Source organism: Trematomus bernacchii, unplaced genomic scaffold (assembly GCF_902827165.1).
Source record: "Trematomus bernacchii unplaced genomic scaffold, fTreBer1.1, whole genome shotgun sequence".
NCBI classification, from domain to species: domain Eukaryota; kingdom Metazoa; phylum Chordata; class Actinopteri; order Perciformes; family Nototheniidae; genus Trematomus; species Trematomus bernacchii.
Genome location: NW_022987593.1, coordinates 17,778,222 through 17,799,893, shown reverse-complemented (window position 1 = coordinate 17,799,893; position 21,672 = coordinate 17,778,222). Strand labels below are relative to the sequence as shown.

General features: G+C 38.9%; 1 protein-coding gene across 1 annotated transcript; it reads right to left on the bottom strand.

The window, feature by feature from the left end:
- Positions 1 to 1,055: 1,055 nt before the first annotated feature.
- LOC117482085 (E3 ubiquitin-protein ligase TRIM39-like) lies at positions 1,056 to 20,330 on the bottom strand. The gene is made up of 2 exons (XM_034130083.1): positions 20,172 to 20,330; positions 1,056 to 2,479 (listed from the first exon to the last, which is right to left on the bottom strand). Exons 1-2 carry the CDS (start codon positions 20,328 to 20,330, stop codon positions 1,472 to 1,474), a joined length of 1,167 nt encoding a protein of 388 aa, XP_033985974.1. The 3' UTR covers positions 1,056 to 1,471.
- Between the last annotated feature and the right edge of the window lie 1,342 nt (positions 20,331 to 21,672).

Below are 21,672 nucleotides of genomic sequence, written 5' to 3'. Positions count from 1 at the left end.
GCCAGCAACATTTAAAAGTAGGATATTATTTACATTAATTGTGCAAGAAATAGCATGCTTAATTAAATATAAATGTACAGTGTGAAGACAATATATACAGAACAGGTTTTAAAGGGAGAAGTGGTGGAGTCCAGTTATCAAGCAACGTCAAAAACCTTTAAAAGATACAGGAAATCATAAAATACTGATAAATCTTTTCACATTATTTATAGTCGATTGAGTTTGTAAGATAAGTTTAACGTTTTTGTGCCTCTAATGGCTCACCCCTGATGTTAAAAGGGCCTTTATAAAGATCCCCAGAGGCCTTTCGGTAATATAACTGTTGTGTTTTCAGTTAAATGTTACAGCAGGTGTTTCAGACTTTTCAGACTCTCATGACAGCTTCTCCGCTCCGTGCAGGCCGAAGCAAAACATGTCATTTCCTGGCGTGCCTCGTACTGCTCCATGTAGGAATGTCTCTCTTTTTGAGGCGTTTTTGTTTGTTTTTTGCTGACGTTCATCTGCTGCTGACTCACTGAACTCCCATCATGGAGGCATTCAGGGCCAGATGGGAGGAAATAAATACGTTCAGTGGGTGAACCTCAACCTTTATGATCAAACACCTTCTGTCCAAGTCCATCTCCAACCCTGTCATTTCACAAAAAGTCACTATTGCTCACAGTTGGGAGGGTTACTTTAAAGGTCTCCTATTATACTGTTTTTCATCAACATATTATAGGTCTCAGATATATACAGAACCTGTCTCTGATTGGCTGAAACACCAAACAGATCATTGCAGCATCCCATAATCCCCTCTGTTTCAGCCCTGTTTCCAAAGTGCTGATTCTCTGTCTGTTACTTTAGATGAAAAAAAGGAGCCCCTCCCCACACCCCTCTGAGAGAGATTTGGTTAAAAAGAACATGGTGCTCTAGGAGGAGATTTAGGTGATAAGGTGGGGGGGGGGGGGGGTTACCCTGGTTGCTGATTGGCTAATGGTTACACAAGCCAACACATCGTTTAATTAAAACGCATTTTATTTTGTATCTAATAAATGATTCGCTGCTCAAACTTGCAGTTGGATTAAACATATTTTTTATTTATTTTCCCATCAAGCACAAATCACAAATGAACAATTTATAACGACATAGTTTCAATAAAACAGAGAAGGTTAAACTATAACCTGACATAAAGATCTGAATCTGGGTGAGATCATTTCAAATGTAAAGAATATATATCTCTTATTTCCTCTAAAGGAAGCAGTTCAGCATATTTGATGAACATGATGTTACTTGGATAAAAGTGTCTGCTAAATGCACGTGTTTCAATTTAATAAAGGTTGACAGTATGATCAAAAAGCAGATTATCAAACTCAATAACAACAAGAATAAAAACATGTTTAGAATAAAGAGACAGCAGGAGGACAGGTTCAGAGGTCAGTGAATGATCCCTTTAAGAGATGATCATTCATAGATATAATGATCCTGTGTATCTCTACCTGCTCTGATCCACTGTCACACACACCTTCAGTGGTAATATCTTCACTTCACCCACAGTGAGAATGTATGGAAACATCTTCTCAGTGAAAGTGTGTGTGAAGGTGTGTATGTGTGTGTTAGTGTCAGGGTCAGAGAACGACAACTTTCCTCTGTTCCAGTCCAGATCCACTCTGAGCCTCTGGAGCTTCTTCTTCAGGCGGAGAGGAGTGTCTGGAGCTGATGGTGACCGTGCATAGTATTCACCTTTATAGAAACATATTCTCCATAATCCAGACTGTATGTCTCCCTTCCTCTGGACAGACTCTGCTGACACACCCAGTACCCAGAGTGTACTGTCTGTAACCTGGACATCCCAGCTGTGAGTCCCTGAGTTAAAGCCCTCAGAGCCCAGGACTAAGGCGTGTGCATCAAACCTCTCTGGATTATCAGGAAGTTCCTGTCTCTCTCCTCCTGCTCTCACTCTGGTCAGATCTTCAGACAGGATGAGTTGTGGATAAGCAGTGTTTGGGTCCAGGATGAGAGGAGAGTAGGACACCATGTCCTTCATCTTGCTCCAGATGTTGAAGCTGAGGTTGCCCAGGTGTTTGGCCTGGTCTATCAGAGCTCCTGAGGGCAGCTGTGGATCCTCCAGCAGGGGGCGCTGCAGCCTCTCCACTGCAGCCTTGTAGTTGTGCAGGAAGGAGACGTCTTCAGCTCTCAGCTCCTCCTCTGTGGCTCTGACTGTGTGTGAAAGAGTTGCGATCTCTCTGCTCACAGCCTCCATCTTCTCCTCCATCACCCTCCTCTTCTGCTCCTCTTCCTCCCTCAGTGCAGCCATCCTGGCCTCCTCTTCCTCTTCTAGAAACTGGTGAAGCTTCTTAAACTGCTCCTTAATCTGCGTCTCTGTGTGTTGAGCCTGGACCTTCATGTGTCCTGCTGTTTGATCAAACTTCACTTTAACTTCTTCAAAGAGCTTCAGTTTCTCCTGAAAGGGCTGCAGAGACTTCTGGAGCTCCTCTCTGAGATCCTGAGCAGCTTCAGCCTCTGGAGGTCTCTGATCTCTCTCCTGTAAGAAGGTCTCACACAGGTTCTTTAAAGCAAAGTTATAAGGTGGATCTTTTGAGATTCTTCTCTTACAAAATGGACACTCCGTCACTTCTTTCCCATCCCACCAGGTCTGCAGACAGGCTTTACAGAAGCTGTGGCCGCAGGACAGAATGACAGGATCTCTAAAGACTTCCTGACAGACCGGACAGCAGAGATCTTGCTCTAACCTGGACGTCATGTTGTCTCTGAGTGAAGCTGAAACACAGCAGACAGGAAGTACAGTCAGTCATGGCTCCCCTCCCCCTCCTCTACTGACTTCACTGAAATTCTCTTTGAGTGATGTTTGGAAACTCACCTTCAGGGGGGGAGGGTCAGCAGGTTGAAGCAGCAGGGTTGTCGTTTCCACTTTTCTGTCCTGTAGCTGAACTCAGCCGAAGTTGTTAGTTTGGTCTGAAGGTGAATGTGATCGTCTGTTTTTCAGTCCGTCTCTCTCTCTGCAGTGAGGGAGAATAACAAACTGTTTCCTGGTTTATCTCAGGTGAGTCAGGTGAGGGAGGAGCTCTGTCACGCCTCCTCTGCTGAACTCTGTCTCCTCTCATGTAACTCAGGGAGTGTCTCAGACTAAAGTGCGGATTTATTGCTGGAATAAAGGTTATAGTGGGTGAGTTACATTATTAACTAAGATGTTGTTAAAGAGGTGAAGTATGCTCCCATAGTGGGAAGGTTTCACAAACCAAACTCAAATATCTGTCAAGTATATGGCATCAGTTTAAAACATTGAACCCATTTATCTCTAAGAACCTGTCAACACTCCATCAACAAATTATCCTGGACTTCATCACAATGGCAGATTTCATAATTATGTTATTCATACTAACACATAATCAGCCATGTAAAGATAACCATTCATTTAGAGAATTAGCTATCGTTATGCAATAGACCAGGGGTCGGCACCGCTGCCAGAGCGCTTCTCCCCGTTACCTCCAGAAGGAAGCCATGCACGCCACACATGCCACGCACGCAACGCACGCAATGCAGCGCAGAAGGAAACAAACAATTTAATAAATCTAGACCGCAACAGAATTAAACAAGCGACTGCCTGTTTTTCCTGGCCAAGGACAGGTTCCTTGAACACAACACGAGCGTAACATGTCATTTTACATGATGCCGTTTAAAAAAAATGATAATAAAGGGCGGTGCCGGTGTCAGTGCCATGGGTGTTTCTCAATCGCGAGTACGCTTGCTTGGTAGCACATGTCTTCCGAGTCACTTGCTTCAGAATCGAGTCAAGAATACTTCCTGGCATTCGGAAAACGAAGAGTGGAACAGGCTAGCAAGTGTGGAGGTGTGCGTCATATGAGAGGCCCCGCCTTACATTTTCCGCCACAGATTTTGGAAATTGGTCCATGCGCAAAGCATTGTGGGGATTTTAAGGACGCGAAGTCTACCCATGTGCAGACTCGAAATTTCCCCCAAACCAAGGACGCGGCCTTGTTGGAATTCCAAGTATGCTGGACATTGGAACGGTCCTGCTGCGCAACTTGATGACGTAGCATCCTTGAAATATTGGCTTGGAAGCCAATATCCTCGCGATTGAGAAACGGCCCCTCTATGTGTTCGCCCTACCATACAGATGGAGCATCTTATTTCAGACAGTTTGAAACGCGAGGGTCGTGATTGGGTCGTGATTGGTCCGTGATCGGCCCGTGATTGGTTCGTGATGAAGAGCCGGCCCCCAGTCTGACTTGATACCGCCCCCCGTGATAAATAAATGTAATTATTGTGAAGCCAGCTGCAATGGATCATTGATCCACCAGGGGGTGCAGTGGGGTTCCACACTGGAGCTCATGTGAAATCAACTTCGATACAATAAACTGGATGTACAGTATGTCTGGTACTAATGTATAGCGGATCTTTGTTAAGATCCATATGTCACGGATAGGATCATAGTCTGTGCTAAATAAGACATGTAATCATTTACAAAACATCACCATGTTGTTATTTAACAAAATAATGTTGTTTAGTCGAAAAAAACGAACGAGAGGAAATGCAGCCGGCTCTCGATTTTTAATCCTAATTTAATCATCATCTTCACCACGATCATTTATGTTTATGTTCGCCGAATTGACATGAAATCACTGACAAATATGAATATATTGTATTCATTAAAATGTTATTAACGTGCCTAAACTCAGTAATTCACTAAAAATATTTATATTTTAATGGAGCCTTGTCAGGCAGATCAAGATCCCGACGCGTAGCGGATGGATCTTGATCCCTGGGTGTTATTTTTCCCCATAATGACCAAGTCGTTGCAAATTATCCCGCTTATTACATGGCCACATTCTCAACAAAGTAACGACATGACTCCCAATATTAATTGAAATGCTTTTATGGATTTAGAAAATGTTTTTATTGATTTAAAAAATAGTTGTATGTATTGATTTAAATTGACATGCATCCGTTAATAAAAATAGTCTGTTGTTACCGTTTTTTAAACAGTCAGAATGAAACGGCAGCTCTCAGCTGTGTGTTTACACACCTAATTGCCCATCAGCCACAGCTCTCTCCCCCCCCTGATCTTTCTTTTCCAACAGTTAAGTTAACTGTAGGTTACTCTGAGTGACAAGCTTACAGTTAGTGAAGTAACACTTTTTTTTTGTGAGTCACGACCTGGCTGTTTCATTCTAACATAACGCTCCAAATATGACTGTTTCCACTCGGACTTCAATACAGCAACACCATTGTTTGGTTTCCATGGTAGCGTGTCTCTTTAGTAGCGTGCACTCCTTTCCTGTAAATTACAGGTCCAGCCTGGCAAAACAGTGCACTTCTCTTTTCCCCGCACTACTGTGACAGACCATGGGGCTGGGTCAGCCACTAACATATTCATATTTCTCTTCTCAAAAAGAGAAATATGAACGTTAGTTTTTAACTAAAATGATCAAATAAAGTCAAAATGTCACAGTGTTTACAAACATTGACCATACCGTTCACCAGCCCCCACCCCCCTATGTTGAGTATACTCTTTGTTTAAAACTAATTGGCCATCGGAATGTGTGTGTCCCAACCCCCCCCCCCTGTGATATCTCTTCTCCAGCAGTCTGTAGGTTTGTGTTCGCATATTTATGCTGTCGCAGTTCCTGTTGTTTCTATCGCGCATTGCCGGTATGAAAGGGTCTGTGCCGGAAATATCAAACATTTCATAAAAGTGAAAAACAATGGACAAGACTTAACGTATTAATAACAATTAATTATATTTATTCCGTTTGGATGTACGATTTTTGACTTTGTTTAGAGCAGTGATCTTCTCTTCCTCTCTGCAGCAGAGAGCTAAGCGCTGTCAGACCGGACCTAACCCTAACCCTGAAAAGTATTATCATCTGAAAGTAAAATTAATCATTATGTTATTAGTATTAAATACATATAAGTATTTTTACAACTTGTATTTAGAAATAATATTAAAGCAAACGATTGTAAAGGTAAAAGTATGAGCATCAAATCAAATCAATTAAAGTGACTGAGGCTTTTAACATAGACTTTTCAGTGTCCCACATCCTGGGGATTGTGTTTACAAACATTGACCATACCGTTCACCATCCCCCACCCCCCTACTGTATGTTGATTTTTGACTTTGTTTAGAGCAGTGATCTTCTCTTCCTCTCTGCAGCAGAGAGCTAAGCGCTGTCAGACCAGACCTAACCCTAACCCTGAAAAGTATTATCATCTGAAAGTAAAATGAATCATTATGTTATTAGTATTAAATACATATAAGTATTTTTACAACTTGTATTTAGAAATACTCTGTTGTAATTATTGATGCATAAATGTGTTCATCCATTCAATGTGGCATCTGCTATAATGGGGTTAATGCATGATATTACTTAATAATACAATACACTATATAATATATGATATGATAATTACATTTTAATTTGATTCATTTCTTATTTCATAGTTTCTCTTCATTATTATAACAGTTCTGTTTCATATGAGTGTTGAGAGCTGTATCCATAAATCTCTTAATTTTGCCCTCAAAGTGCACCAGATTGATGCATTTAACTTCAATATAAAGAAAAACATCTTCTGTTGTAACAACAATAACATTATAAATAGTAACATAGCTGAACATGGTATTGCACATTTAGCTTTGAGTGTTACTGACCTGAGATACTGAAATGAAATGTATTCTGTAGATTTTGGGGATTCATTAATGCATTTATTGCCATCACCATGCTTTTTCAAGACTCTTTTAAATTCTATCATTTTATAAGGACTTTGCAGATGTCTGTCAAGTCGCTGCAAATTACGGTAACTCCTTCTGACGTCATAGCTACCCACGTATAATATATAAACAAAGTCTTGGCTTTCAGAATATGAAACTTTTACTTCCAAAATCACACGATAAATACATTTGTGAAGCTTGTAAAGGGAAGATGACAGGCACCTCACTCGCAATCTGCTCCTCCGCAGCGCCGCACCCTCCCTCCGGCTGAAATTATGAATGTACAGTAAGGCATAGTAATCATAGATAACACGGCAGGGTCCGTTACAGTTTGTTTTCATCTGATTTCAAATAAACAAAGTCTTGGCTTTCAGAATATTAAACTTGTTTCGGCAAATTTAGATGATAAATACAACTATGAAGCTTGTAACGGCATAATTACTTAAGCGGAGAACGGAGTAATTTAACGTTACAGCAGGCATAACAACAGCCGGTGTTTATTTTATTATTATATATAGTCGTTATTCATTTGTTTTAAAGCTCAATAAGGAAGATTTAAACTTTCACACACGTTGACCGGCGAAAAACTCTGCCCGGTCCCCCCGACCCCACCACGTTGAATAAACAGAAGGCTGCTTTTGTGGAGGAAGTTACAGCGCTACGTACAGGCTCGGCATATGCAGCTTTTTCCAGCGGTATCCATAAATCTCTTAATTTTGACCTCAAAGTGCACCAGATTGATGCATTTAACTTCAATATAAAGAAAAACATCTTCTGTTGTAACAACAATAACATTATAAATAGTAACATAGCTGAACATGGTATTGCACATTTAGCTTTCAGTGTTACTGACCTGAGATGTTTTTATTACATGAATTAAGGTGACTGAGGCTTTTTAACATAGACTTTTTAGTGTCCCACATACCCACATACTGTTCACCATCCCCCACCCCCCTACTGTATGTTGATTTTTGACTGTTTGCCTACATGTAAATGGGTGGCATTTAGTACCTACCCCCCTCTGAGTGAATACCTGTTGTACCTGTCCGGGGCTAAGCCCATAGGACGATGCTCTGATGTCATCACCCTCGCACATTTGTCATATGTTTACAAAAAACAATGTTAACACTTTCTCGTTCTTAATATATGCTATATTTAGGGTCGATATGTGTTGAATTTACTTTAAAATAGCAGATCACTGTGACCGGATATAGTTTTTTCGGCTTAGTGAACGTGTGTCTCTTCCTCTGCGGCTCCTCCGTGCAGAGAGTTTGCAGCGGTGTGTGTCAGCAACGTGCAGTCAGGGGAGGCACGGATTGGCCGTCGGGAGAGTCGGGACTTATCCCTGGCCAGCTGTGAGTTCTGGAGAATCACAGATAGGCCGGACGCCAACGGCCCGGTTCGCTTACGGCCGAAAACACCCCCCCCCCCCCCCCCGTCGCACCTTCTAACAGAGCCCCCCCACATATCAAATCCCAATTTAACCCCTGGCCTCTGGAGCAGAAATGAAAGAGTTTTAAAAATGTTTATGTTTTGGTACGTTTTTAGGGAAATGTTGTAATATTGCAACGTTGGCCTTAGGTGGGAGCAGAATTTCTGTATTCCTACTCACATCGTCTGAATAAATATATTGAACAACTAAGGGTTAATTTGCAGGATTGATTGCTTACTTAGCCCTATATCAGTATATAGCATGAATAATAATCACACATCACTCATATTTGTTATGAATAATCATTTATCATTTATTAAATAGTAAGTTGCTTTGGATAAAAGCGTCAGCTAAATGCAATTTATGAAAGCCTCACTCAGGATTTTTTTACCAAGTGTTTTTATTGCTCTTGGGGCATTAAAAACAAGATTTTAACTTTAGTTTTTTATATAATATCTGCATTTTCTCTTGTGAAAAACTAAGTCTTAGTTTGGCCATAGTTATTTAATATATAAAGACTATATATTATTGAATTACAAGATTAGATATACTTTATTTGATCTAAAATATTGATGTGTTCAAATGCTCTTCTAAACAAAACTGAAAGTCCATGAAAGTTCTCTTCCTGTTTTTGTGATAAATCCTGAAATTGAAAATCTGGCAACGCCCTCTTGGAAAATAGTGGGAGGGCTTAACATTCCCAGATACTGGTCTTTGGCAGGTCTTATGCAGGTAACTGGCAGGTAGTAGGCAGGAAGCAGTAAGCTGGAGTCTGAAATAAGATGCTCCATCTGTATGTGTTCGGGGTCCGTCGCTTACCAATGACGTCACGCATTGTGATTGGCTGTACGTAATCGCACGCTGATTGGTGTAACTAGGGGTGCTCTATAACAATTCAAAGTGCTTTACATAATCATTAACCCTTAATAATAAGACAACAGAGAGGAACACAATAAATAAACATAATGGAATAACAGATCCATTCAAACCATGCATAAAAGAGATGCAGAATAGTTTAAAAACAACATTGTAAATACGGTAGGTGCTAAAACAAGTTAAAAGGCTTCTGGGTAAGCAGCTGTAAGACGAACATGACTTGTACAATGTTAATAAATGTATCAGCAAAGCACAAATAATACTTAGAGACAATAAATAATACCATTTGTTTATTCTTCTCATTGATATTTTTCTTGTTATTATTATGTTTTCTTATTGCATTCATCAACCAAATACATATAGTATTTCTACTGCATTACAGTAAACATTGATTAAATCCTCATAATGGATGACATTGATATTGTATTCATTTTTTTTTTAAATAATGGTATCATGTTATGATATTTCAAAAACACAAATAACACAATCAGACACATTACGCATCATTTCTATATTCTCCCAATCAATATTATAAATGTCTATATAAAGGCAATGTTGTTAAACTTGTTTTTTAACACTTGTGCTTTTATTTTGAAAGTAATGTCGCTTGTGTCCTGCTTGTATTTTTTGAAAATATTCTCGAGCTTGATTCCACAGCTGGATCGTGTGGCCCAACCTTTATACAGTCTATGGGCCCTGTCACTACCCGACCTGCCGCCCTGCCCTATCTGCAGTGCGCATGTAATGGATGTATAATAAGAACTGGATACAGCGTGGGAGGCGGGGCCTCATTCATTCCTATGAGAGTTGCTCATTCGCGCATGATGATAAAATGGCCCAACTGAAGTGGTGCTGAACACGTGACATGAACGTGCCGGGCGGCGCGGTCCCGTGGGTTAGATGCGCGTTCATAATGCAGAGGGAAATAACTCACAGAATAACGTTATTGGCACATTTTTACAACTTGAGGAACGAATGTTTTTAATAAGGGCTATACAAGTGTTCATACTGGGTAGTTTATTTAGTTTAAAAAAAATTATCCAACGATTTACAGACCACTCTTTCCCCATGTAAGTCAATGGGAAAAAGTGTTTCCGGGCCTGGCAACCAAAAAGAAGTGTAGTACCGCCGTTTGGCCAGCACGAATATTTTCATCTGAGTCCGGCGCACTTCCTGGGGGCAACGTGACTTCACTATTATTTAACAACTCTTTTTATTGGGTTCTTTTATTTGGGGTTAAGTACATTGTCAGAATAAGTGAGAAATGGATGTAACTTCTGTTAGACAGCTATATGCTAGACATTTTTGCATACATTCACAGTAATATTTATTCAGTATGATAGCTGTCTAACAGAAGTTACATCCATGACTCACTTATTCTGACAATGTACTTAACCCCAAATAAAAGAACCCAATAAAAAGAGTTGTTAAATAATAGTGAAGTCACGTTGTTGTAACAATAACTCATCTCTCTCGGTTCTTTTTCTGCTTTGCCAAAAGCCACTGTGTCAAGTGTCCTATTAGAGTTGCCGTATGTAGTTGTCAAATATGCCTTGAAGTTCCCCTTCAAGTAATATGTCCATGGGAGGATGAGGAGGAGGAGGAGGAGGAGGAGGAGGAGGAGGAGGAGGAGGAGGAGGAGGAGGAATCATGTTATGCAGACAGTATCTTTTTTTAGAAAATTAACTCATCTATGTCATTTGGAACTATTTGGTAAAATGTATTGTAAAACATTTTTATTTTTAATTACAAAAAATACTGCAAATAATGCAATACATTATAATCACAACAACATCGACAAATATATTACAATAGGATATCTAATATAAGTTATATATATATATATATATATATATATATATCAATCGACAGTGTAAACATAATTATGTAAATAACCCAATTTGTGTTCTGTGAAACGGAAAAGGATATTACATTGTTTTTGTTACTTTCGTTGCAGTGTCTTAAATGTAATTTAGGTTAACTTCCTGTTTTATTTAGATGCTTTTATTTTGAAGTTGTTGCTATGGAAACAACATGACGGAGAAAAAAGTAATATCTTCTACATATAATAACGGACAAAGTAAAGAATGAAGTGTATGTTTAAATGTTAGCACCCCCCGAAGAGGCTCAAGCTCTTACGTTGAGTTTCAATACATTCGGAATTTGGCCGTGTAAAATGTCCTCTTGGGTTGCCGTACAGCCAATGCGTGACGTCATTGGTAAGCGTAACGGACCCCGAACACATCTGGTAGGCCGAACACATATGGTACCTACACCGGTGTTGTGCCGCAGGTTGAAGGCTTGCCGTAGATTGAAGCCCTGTTCGCGGGGACGCGCAAAGGTGACGTCATCGCCTGTATTGAGCGTTCGCCTAGTTTTCTAAGCTTTTCTCTCTCTTTTGAATGATATATTTCCCATCAGATTAAACAGCAAACGGCTGAATAAATAATCTGCATACAATTGCGAGGTGGCTCGTTTTAAGGACACAATCTTCGTATTGGAACAAACTTCCGTTTTTAAGTGTAGTTTGGAACCCCCCCTATATCTTTGTCCAGGATAGTCACAACGTCACCAAAATCACACGGGTGTTGGCTGTTCCCCTGTAGTTTGTGCTCACAAAAGCATTTTACTCTTGGCCCAGCAGGTACAAAACTAAAGAGGGGCTTCCATATCCGGCAGAGCAGGTGTTGTAGCTGCCGGATTTGGAAGCCCTTCTTTCGCGGGAAGGTTGCTTATGTAGGACAAAGCAAATAAATACGCACCGACACTTTCCAATTCATAAAGACTGTGTACCGGAGCAGGACTTTCGTACGGCACATCCTACGCTGGTTTCCCCGCCTAAATCACAATCAACTCGAAATGCGGCGCAGCTTTTGCGGGCTTCACGTAACGCCCATATTTGCCTATAAATAGTCAAAGAAACGCCCATTCATTCATTCATTCTGACTGACTGCATGAAGAAGATTGCAGGAAACAGCTAAAAAAGACATCTCACACCGTGTCAGATTTGGGTTATTGTGGGGAGGTCGAGATAAATCATATTGTTTGGTGGATGCAGTTTGAACCAGAGTAGTAGCATGGAGGTCGGATCGTCACCAAAATAAATAAATAAGTGGTCCGAAAAAGGTTAATGACAAAAAGAATACCCATAACCTTCCTCAGGCAGTGTGTTTGTACCGGGGACAGGAGACACCCCCTTGATGAGAAACTGTAAGAAATGATCGGGGAATCCCTCCGGAGTGGAGTCATGACGACTGGATCTGAATTATTTTTTTTGTATTTGGTGGTTTGTGTTCCAGCTGTCGAGCTATGGGATTAGTTTTGTTTCATAAAGATAAAGCAACACTTTCTCAGAATAAAGCAAAACTATGAGTTTAAAAGAAAAAAAACTGAGTCAAGTTAAATAAAATAAATTTCAAAAATACACTCAAATCATTTGTGTAATCATGTAAACCATAAGTATTTTTTCTTTGTTTTAACATATCTTTTTGTTTGCAGTTCTTGTTGCTTCTTTCTCAATGATCAGACTTTTGCTCTCGCTGCAGCTGTTCTCGTTTACGCTCCCTCATTTTTTGTTCTCGATTTTGACACAAATGTCCCAGGTTGGCGGGACTTTCAGGGGTGCGTCCCCATTGGCTACTCAGTTTTTGAGTGACAGCCCACTACACCACAGATCATACAGTGCAACTCATGCAGCAAACTCCGGAGTCCACTCGGCCACGTTAGTGTTGGTGTCTCCTGGGGAGTTTTCATGAACATATCGGACTTATCTTATGGATTGCTGTGCATTAGACTTGTGTTGTGTAGTTTATACTTTATTCCAACTTTAAATATTTTAATACCTGAACACACTGCTGCTGTAAAATAATTTCCCAATTTGGGATTGATAAAGTGTCTGTCTGTCTATTTATTTATTTTATAGATTAAAAAAACACATCTATGTATTTTCAAGCTAAAGGTGATACACAATATAAACTGTATACTGTTATTTTTTCAAAGACATGTTACATTTCAAAAGCATATATTGCTATGTTTAGGACAAACAATTAAAGATGGGGTAGGTAAGTTTGAGAAACCGGCTCGAGATACACTTTTTGTTATATTCCATGGAATGCTCTTAACATCCCGATAGCAATGAATATCTGAAGTGCTTTGACAAAAAATCCATAAAAAAATATCATCTGTGGAAGCCGTAGTACTGTAAAAAGCACGACCAATCATTTTAGCCGGCCCAGCTAAAATAACTGGATGGCCTACCTGCCTGTCAGCCTTCCATCTGTGCACAAACTTATCTCGTGCCCTCATTGGTCATGTGCGCGTTCGTGTGTGTTGGAGGAGGGGCTCTGTAAGGAAGTGGCAGATTTTCTCCGGTTGTGTATTTTCAAATTCTAGCGATCTCGAGCCGGTTTCTCAAACTTACCTACCCTACCTTTAAAGGCTGCTTTAATTTAACAAATTCTACAATATAAAAGTGGCAGATTAACAGACCAGACCTAGGCTGCATACCAACACAATTAGGAACATGCTCACATCTTACTATGTTGGTCTGAAGAGCTGAAGCATTCATACACAATGGATACAAACTGTGTTGTCTCATTCTATATCCTGTGAGAAAATGATATACATTTAGCATTAAAAATGTGACATACTGATTCTGAGGAAGATCTGAATAATCAACAGATTTGAATGGAATCTCTAAAATGTTCATGTAGAATAAAGACAAAAGAGTGATTACACAAATTAAATGTATTGAAATTTGAACCAGAAGAAGAAGTCTCAAAGAATGTTTTAAATAAAAGGACATAAAACAAAAAGGTGGATAATAATACAATCTATTAAATGTATATGTAAATACATTTGTTCAGCTTAGACAGGGCTGGGAGGGTTACTTTAAAATGTATTCTGTTACAAGTACTAAAATGAGATTTACTTTATTTATCCTAATTTTCATCACAGCAGCATATAAACAAGGCATTGGACATAATGTGGAAATCAAAACAATTGTAGAAAATAAACTAACACATACATTAAATATAAATATCTCAAAATTGAACTAAACTAAAAAGTAAGATACATCTTGACAGTGAAAGATATATATCTGTCAAGTATACACTATGAAGGGACAAATTACTGATAGCAACATTTAAAAGTAGGATATTATTTACATTAATTGTGCGGAGGAGATTCAGGTGATAAGGTGGGGGGGGTTACCTTGGTTGCTGATTGGCTAATGGTTACACAAGCCAAAACATCGTTTAATTAAAATGCATTTTATTTTGTATCTAATAAATGATTCGCTGCTCAAACTTGCAGTTGGATTAAACATATTTTTTATTTATTTTCCCATCAAGCACAAATCACAAATGAACAATTTATAGTTATTTATATATATATATAGTTTATTTATAGACATAGTTTCAATAAAACAGAGAAGGTTAAACTATAACCTGACATAAAGATCTGAATCTGGGTGAGATCATTTCAAATGTAAAGAATATATATCTCTTATTTCCTCTAAAGGAAGCAGTTCAGCGTATTTGATGAACATGATGTTACTTGGATAAAAGTGTCAGCTAAATGCACGTGTTTCAATTTAATAAAGGTTGACAGTATGATCAAAAAGTAGATTATCAAACTCAATAACAACAAGAATAAAAACATGTTTAGAATAAAGAGACAGCAGGAGGACAGGTTCAGAGGTCAGTGAATGATCCCTTTAAGAGATGATCATCACAGATATAATGATCCTGTGTATCTCTACCTGCTCTGATCCACTGTCACACACACCTTCAGCGGTAATATCTTCACTTCCTCCAGAGTGTTAATGTATGGAAACATCTTCTCAGTGAAAGTGTGTGTGAAGGTGTGTATGTGTGTGTTAGTGTCAGGGTCAGAGAACGACAACTTTCCTCTGTTCCAGTCCAGATCCACTCTGAGCCTCTGGAGCTTCTTCTTCAGGCTGAGAGGAGTGTCTGGAGCTGATGGTGACCGTGCTGTGTATTTACCTTTATAGAAACATATTCTCCATAATCCAGACTGTGTGTCTCCCTTCCTCTGGACAGACTCTGCTGACACACCCAGTACCCAGAGTGTACTGTCTGTAACCTGGACATCCCAGCTGTGAGTCCCTGAGTTAAAGCCCTCAGAGCCCAGAACAAAGCCGTATCTATCAAACCTCTCTGGATTATCAGGAAGTTTCTGTCTCCCTCCTCCTGCTCTCACTCTGGTCAGATCTTCCAACCCTGTCTCCTAGAAATTACGTTCCCACAAAACTAAACTGCATTCTCAAATACGTTTCGCAAGAAACGTATTTCCTTCCACGTTACGTTTGTTATGAACATATCTTAAATACGTTTATTTTCTACATATCTTCTAGAAACCTATTTTCTCCCACATGACGTTTGTTATGAACGTATCTCAAATACGTTTGCTTTCTACCTATATTTGCCATTTATTTTCTAGCTTATAATAATGATAATAGTAATTTATTAATATCATTTTAGAGCAAACTTATTTTCGCGCTGGCTGGCGGCTGACTTTTCAGTTGACCAAATCCGTTATTATGCTGGTTAATGGTTAATAATCACAATATTGTTTGTAGTCGTTTCATACAGCATTCTCAATTACGTTTAACAAGAAACGTATTTTGTCCCACGTTACGTTTGTTCTGAACATATCTTAAATACGTTTGCTTTCTACCTATCTTTGACATTTATTTTCTAGCTTATAATAATGATAATAGTAATTTATTAATATCATTTTAGAGCACACATTTGAAATCGACGATCGGGCTTGATATCCTATGGTTAAATTAAAATCAGTAGGCGAGGCTGTAATTTCGCCAGCTGCGAGGCAGAAAATAATAGTTTTAACATGCCAAAAAGCTGCTGTGTCGTTTATTGCACCTCAAACATTAAAACAAATCCAGAGTTACGTGTTTCTGTACTTCCTCTAAGAAGAAAGGACAGTATACAACAGAAGAGCTCTGTGGCTTCAGGCTTGATCGCCGTTCAAATGACAGCTGGTTTCCCCAAAAGTGAGCAGGGCTGTAAAGTGACGTAGGAAAGATCATCAGCTCGCTGATTGGATGTTTTAGCCGCAATGCACGTCGGGATATGGTGTTAATGCGATATGAAATCCGAAAAAAGAATCAGAGTTTAGGATGGCCGAAGACACTACACTACCCATAATCCCCAGCTATCGTTTGGGACTACAGTCCTGTTGACAAACCCCGTGATTAATCTTCAAACTCTGGGATTGGATGTTGGAGTGGCAGTGCGTCAAGGTTACGCCGAGCGCCAAACAGCTCTTTGAAATGGAACGAAACCACGGCAGACTTTCCAAAACTGGACTCGAACGCCCCCCCCAGAACTACAAATGCTGGCTATTGTGTTTCGCAACATGTTCTATAGCGTCTCTACTGGGAATTGTAGTTTTAAAAGACGTTTTCGTTTTTCCCAAAATTAGAAGTTGACAGTATTAAACTGTGTACAGCCCTGGAGGTTTAGGGGATAGGAAACAAATTGGTGTGTACAAATGTAAAACATGTAATTAATAAATGGGTGAAAATCGCTTGTGTCCATAATGGGAAGCATTAATATATACCCACATGCCAGCTCATTGTTACTTTGGAATTCTACTCCACTACAATTCAGAGGTTAACCTGGTATTTTTACTCCACTACATTTATTTTAGTTACTTTGCAGATTCTGATTAATGATGTGAAATATAAACAACCCTTAAAGCAGACTTTAGTTACACCTGAGTAAAATTCAGGGAAAGGTGATTGTCAAGTGCCAACAATCAGGAGAGATATTAGTTGGTGCTTGAGAAGACTAAACATTTATCTGCAGATCTCTATAAAGTATATTCATTACTCGTTATTCTCTACTAATAGTTAATTAAAAACTGTATATAATAGCTATTTTGCACATCCCTTTCAAGATTTTCTAAGGTGTATTGACATATCATATACACCACGATGTTGAAGTTATGCAATTAATGAAAAACTTGGGTCACAGGTTCCTCAACAGTGCATTACAAGACATCTATCAATATGTGTGTATTCCTCCACCATTAAACTCAAATTCTGCACATGTCTTATACTATCTACATACATAAGAGTATAATTAATATATATATAATATCAGTTAAAATAAGTGCTTCAACACAGTTAACATTGCAGGAAAGCAATATATTAGACGCTAAGTACTTTGTCAGGCTTAATATTTATCTGTAGATAGATACCCCCAAAGCTTTTTTCTTATTTGAAAGAAAACCTAAAGTATTGTTTAATGTGTTAATAAAGGTTAATTAGTTTGTCTGTTTTGCACATCCTCATATTAATATCTTTGTACATCAGGCACTAAACTGTTTTATTGTAGAGATCACTTACAGTATCTTCTTGATTTTTTATATTCTATATTTCTATCATTGACCTTCTACTTTCCCCCTATGAAAGTATGTACTCTTAATATTTTATTCATCAAATAACATTATTCAACAAAAATAACATTATTCAACAAAAATGATTAAATAACGTGTTTTAACCACTAGGCGGTGCACACAAGGTACACACAGTATAATAATAATAACTTTGTATTATTAGTGTAGGACACTTATGTATGTATAACATCTGAAGATGTGTAGTTTTATTCATGTTTTTACATAATTGTACAGGATATTGCTATATTATTTCTCATGTTTACTTCTACACATTAATATCTGATTTGTAAAACATCACAGACAGAAAGGTATATCCGTCATTTAATGGTAAGCTATTGAAATTGTGATTCCATAGATGTGTCTCCCATCACCCAAATCCCCTGACTATTCTCTCAACTCAGTATTTACATTCTTATATTCAAAGAAAATCAGTAATATCTTTAAAAACTACAAGTCCTTTTCTATCAGCTGTGCACCGTTATGGTGTAAATATAACCTATCTACCAATTGGATCAAATATAAAAGTCAGCCGTATTAGTATTGATACTGCAAGGAGACGTATTTTGTGAAAAGAAATGTAAGATGTTGTTTAATTGTTGATATATTTATGATCCACGACACGTATTCAGTTTCGGCGGCAGTTCTTCCAGAACTTCAGTCCAGAAGTCTTCTCATCAGGGCTCTATAAATAAAGAACTATGGCAGATGTGTAATATTTAATGTAGCCGAACCGTGTATTACAATGCCGTTATGTGATGACTTTCAAAGAGAAAAGCAAGAACACTCAGAATAAAGTATTATTATTATTTTTTTTAATGTTTTCGGATTTCACATCGCATAAACACCATATCCCAACGTGCATTGCGGCTAAAACATCCAATCAGCGAGCTGAGGATCTTTCCTACGTCTGTTTCCGGTATTGTTCCTGTAATGAGAGTTCACATTTATGCTACATTGAAGGGTGGAATTGACTACACATCTTCAGAAACATAATTTGCTTCAGATATATACTGTAACTCATAGCAATATTGTAACCATTAAGAAAAGCCAACTGCATTAAAAACCCAGTTAACAAACACAAGGTAAAGTATTTTTCCTTCAGTAATGAAGATGTAATTCCAATGTAGACACACCTGGGGTCGCTGTTCAGTCTGTTACGCTGAGCCATGCATTGTCTGGAACGTAAAAGGGACGAAGAAGACAAAGTGAAGTGACGTACTTCCGGTTCAATGTGAAAACATTCCCAGTTAAACCATAGATATATATAAAAACATATGTTTATATATATCTATGAGTTAAACAACATAAACAAATCGCTTAATAAAAAGATAAAACACTGGCATGTAATTTACGTTTGGATTAAATAGAATGGTTTTGAATAATAGATGAGAGTAAAATCTACGTCACAGCCTCACCCACTTTTGGGGAAACCAACGCTGTCATTTGAACGGCGATCAAGCCTGAAGCCACAGAGCTCTTCTGCTGTCCTTAGAGGAAGTTTGAGGTGTTTGAGGTGCAATAAACGACACAGCAGCTTTTTGGCATGTTAAAACTCTGCCTCGCAGCTGGCGAAATTACAGCCTCGCCTACTGATTTTAATTTAACCATAGGATATCAAGCCCGATCGTCGATTACAAATGTGTGCTCTAAAATGATATTAATAAATTACTATTATCATTATTATAAGCTAGAAAATAAATGTCAAAGATAGGTAGAAAGCAAACGTATTTAAGATATGTTCAGAACAAACGTAACGTGGGACAAAATTAAACGTAATTGAGAATGCTGTATGAAACGACTACAAACAATATTTTGATTATTAACCATTAACCAGCATAATAACGGATTTGGTCAACTGAAAAGTCAGCCGCCAGCCAGCGCGAAAATAAGTTTGCTCTAAAATTATATTAATAAATGACTATTATCATTATTATAAGCTAGAAAAGAAATGGCAAATATAGGTAGAAAGCAAACGTATTTAAGATACGTTCATAACAAACGTCATGTGGGAGAAAATAGGTTTCTAGAAGATATGTAGAAAATAAACGTATTTAAGATATGTTCATAACAAACGTAACGTGGAAGGAAATACGTTTCTTGCAAAACGTATTTGAGAATGCAGTTTAGTTTTGTGGGAACGTAATTTCTAGGAGACAGGGTTGGATCTTCAGACAGGATGAGGTTTGGACGAGCAGTGTTTGGGTCCAGGATGAGAGGAGAGTAGGACACCATGTCCTTCATCTTGCTCCAGATGTTGAAGCTGAGGTTGCCCAGGTGTTTGGCCTGGTCTATCAGAGCTCCTGAGGGCAGCTGTGGATCCTCCAGCAGGGGGCGCTGCAGCCTCTCCACTGCAGCCTTGTAGTTGTGCAGGAAGGAGACGTCTTCAGCTCTCAGCTCCTTCTCTGTGGCTCTGACTGTGTGTGAAAGAGCTGCTATCTCTCTGCTCACAGCCTCCATCTTCTCCTCCATCATCTTCCTCTTCTGCTCATCTTCCTCCCTCAGTGCAGCCATCCTGGCCTCCTCTTCTAGAAACTGGTGAAGCTTCTTAAACTGCTCCTTGATCTGCGTCTCTGTGTGTTGAGCCTGGACCTTCATGTGTCCTGCTGTTTGATCAAACTTCACTTTAACTTCTTCAAAGAGCTTCAGTTTCTCCTGAAAGGGCTGCAGAGACTTCTGGAGCTCCTCTCTGAGATCCTGAGCAGCTTCATCGATGGGTCTGAATCTGTGGTTGGTGTGTGTTTTTGAATCTCTGCAGACGACACACACTGGCTGCTGATGGTCCAGACAGAAGAGTCTGAGTTTCTCAGAGTGCAGACTGCAGAGAGCCTCTTCCTCTAACTTGGACGCCATGTTGTCACTGTTTCCTGGGCTGCGTTTCACTTCTCTTATTTTTCATTTCCTCGCTGTCACTACCCGATTGGTCCACCTGCCCGATCTGTACTGCGCATGTGCGAGATGGTCCGCCATATTGGACAACTACATACGGCAACTCTACTAGGACACTTGACACAGTGGCTTTTGGCAAAGCACACAAAGAAAACTCAGAAAACCGAGAGAGATGAGTTATTGTTATTACAACGTGACTTCACTATTATTTAACAACTCTTTTATTGGGTTCTTTTATTTGGGGTTAAGTACATTGTCAGAATAAGTGAGAAATGGATGTAACTTCTGTTAGACATTTTTGCATACATTCACAGTAAATATTTATTCAGTATGATAGCTGTCTAACAGAAGTTAAATCCATTTCTCACTTATTCTGACAATGTACTTAAACCCAAATAAAACAACCCAATAAAAAGAGTTGTTAAATAATAGTGAAGTCACGTTGTAATAACAATAACTCATCTCTCTCGGTTCTTTTTCTGCTTTGCCAAAAGCCACTGTGTCAAGTGTCCTAGTAGAGTTGCCGTATGTAGTTGTCAAATATGGCGGACCATCTCGCACATCAGCACTGCAGATAGGGCAGGGCCGCAGATCGGGTAGTGACAGGCCCAACCACACTTTCAAGTTCCTCTTCAAGTAATATGTCCATGGGAGGAGGAGGAGGAGGAGGAGGAGGAGGAGGAGGAGGAGGAATCATGTTATGCAGACAGTATCTTTTTTTAGAAAATTAACTCATCTATGTCATTTGGAACTATTTGGTCAAATGTATTGTAAAACATTTTTATTTTTAATTACAAAAAATACTGCAAATAATGCAATACATTATAATCACAACAACATCGACAAATATATTACAATAGGATATCTAATATAAGTTATATATATATATATATCAATCGACAGTGTAAACATAATTATGTAAATAACCCAATTTGTGTTCTGTGAAACGGAAAAGGATATTACATTGTTTTTGTTACTTTCGTTGCAGTGTCTTAAATGTAATTTAGGTTAACTTCCTGTTTTATTTAGATGCTTTTATTTTGAAGTTGTTGCTATGGAAACAACATGACGGAGAAAAAAGTAATATCTTCTACATATAATAACGGACAAAGTAAAGAATGAAGTGTATGTTTAAATGTTAGCACCCCCCGAAGAGGCTCAAGCTCTTACGTTGAGTTTCAATTCATTCGGAATTTGGCCGTGTAAAATGTCCTCTTGGGTTGCCGTACAGCCAATGCGTGACGTCATTGGTAAGCGTAACGGACCCCGAACACATCTGGTAGGCCGAACACATATGGTACCTACA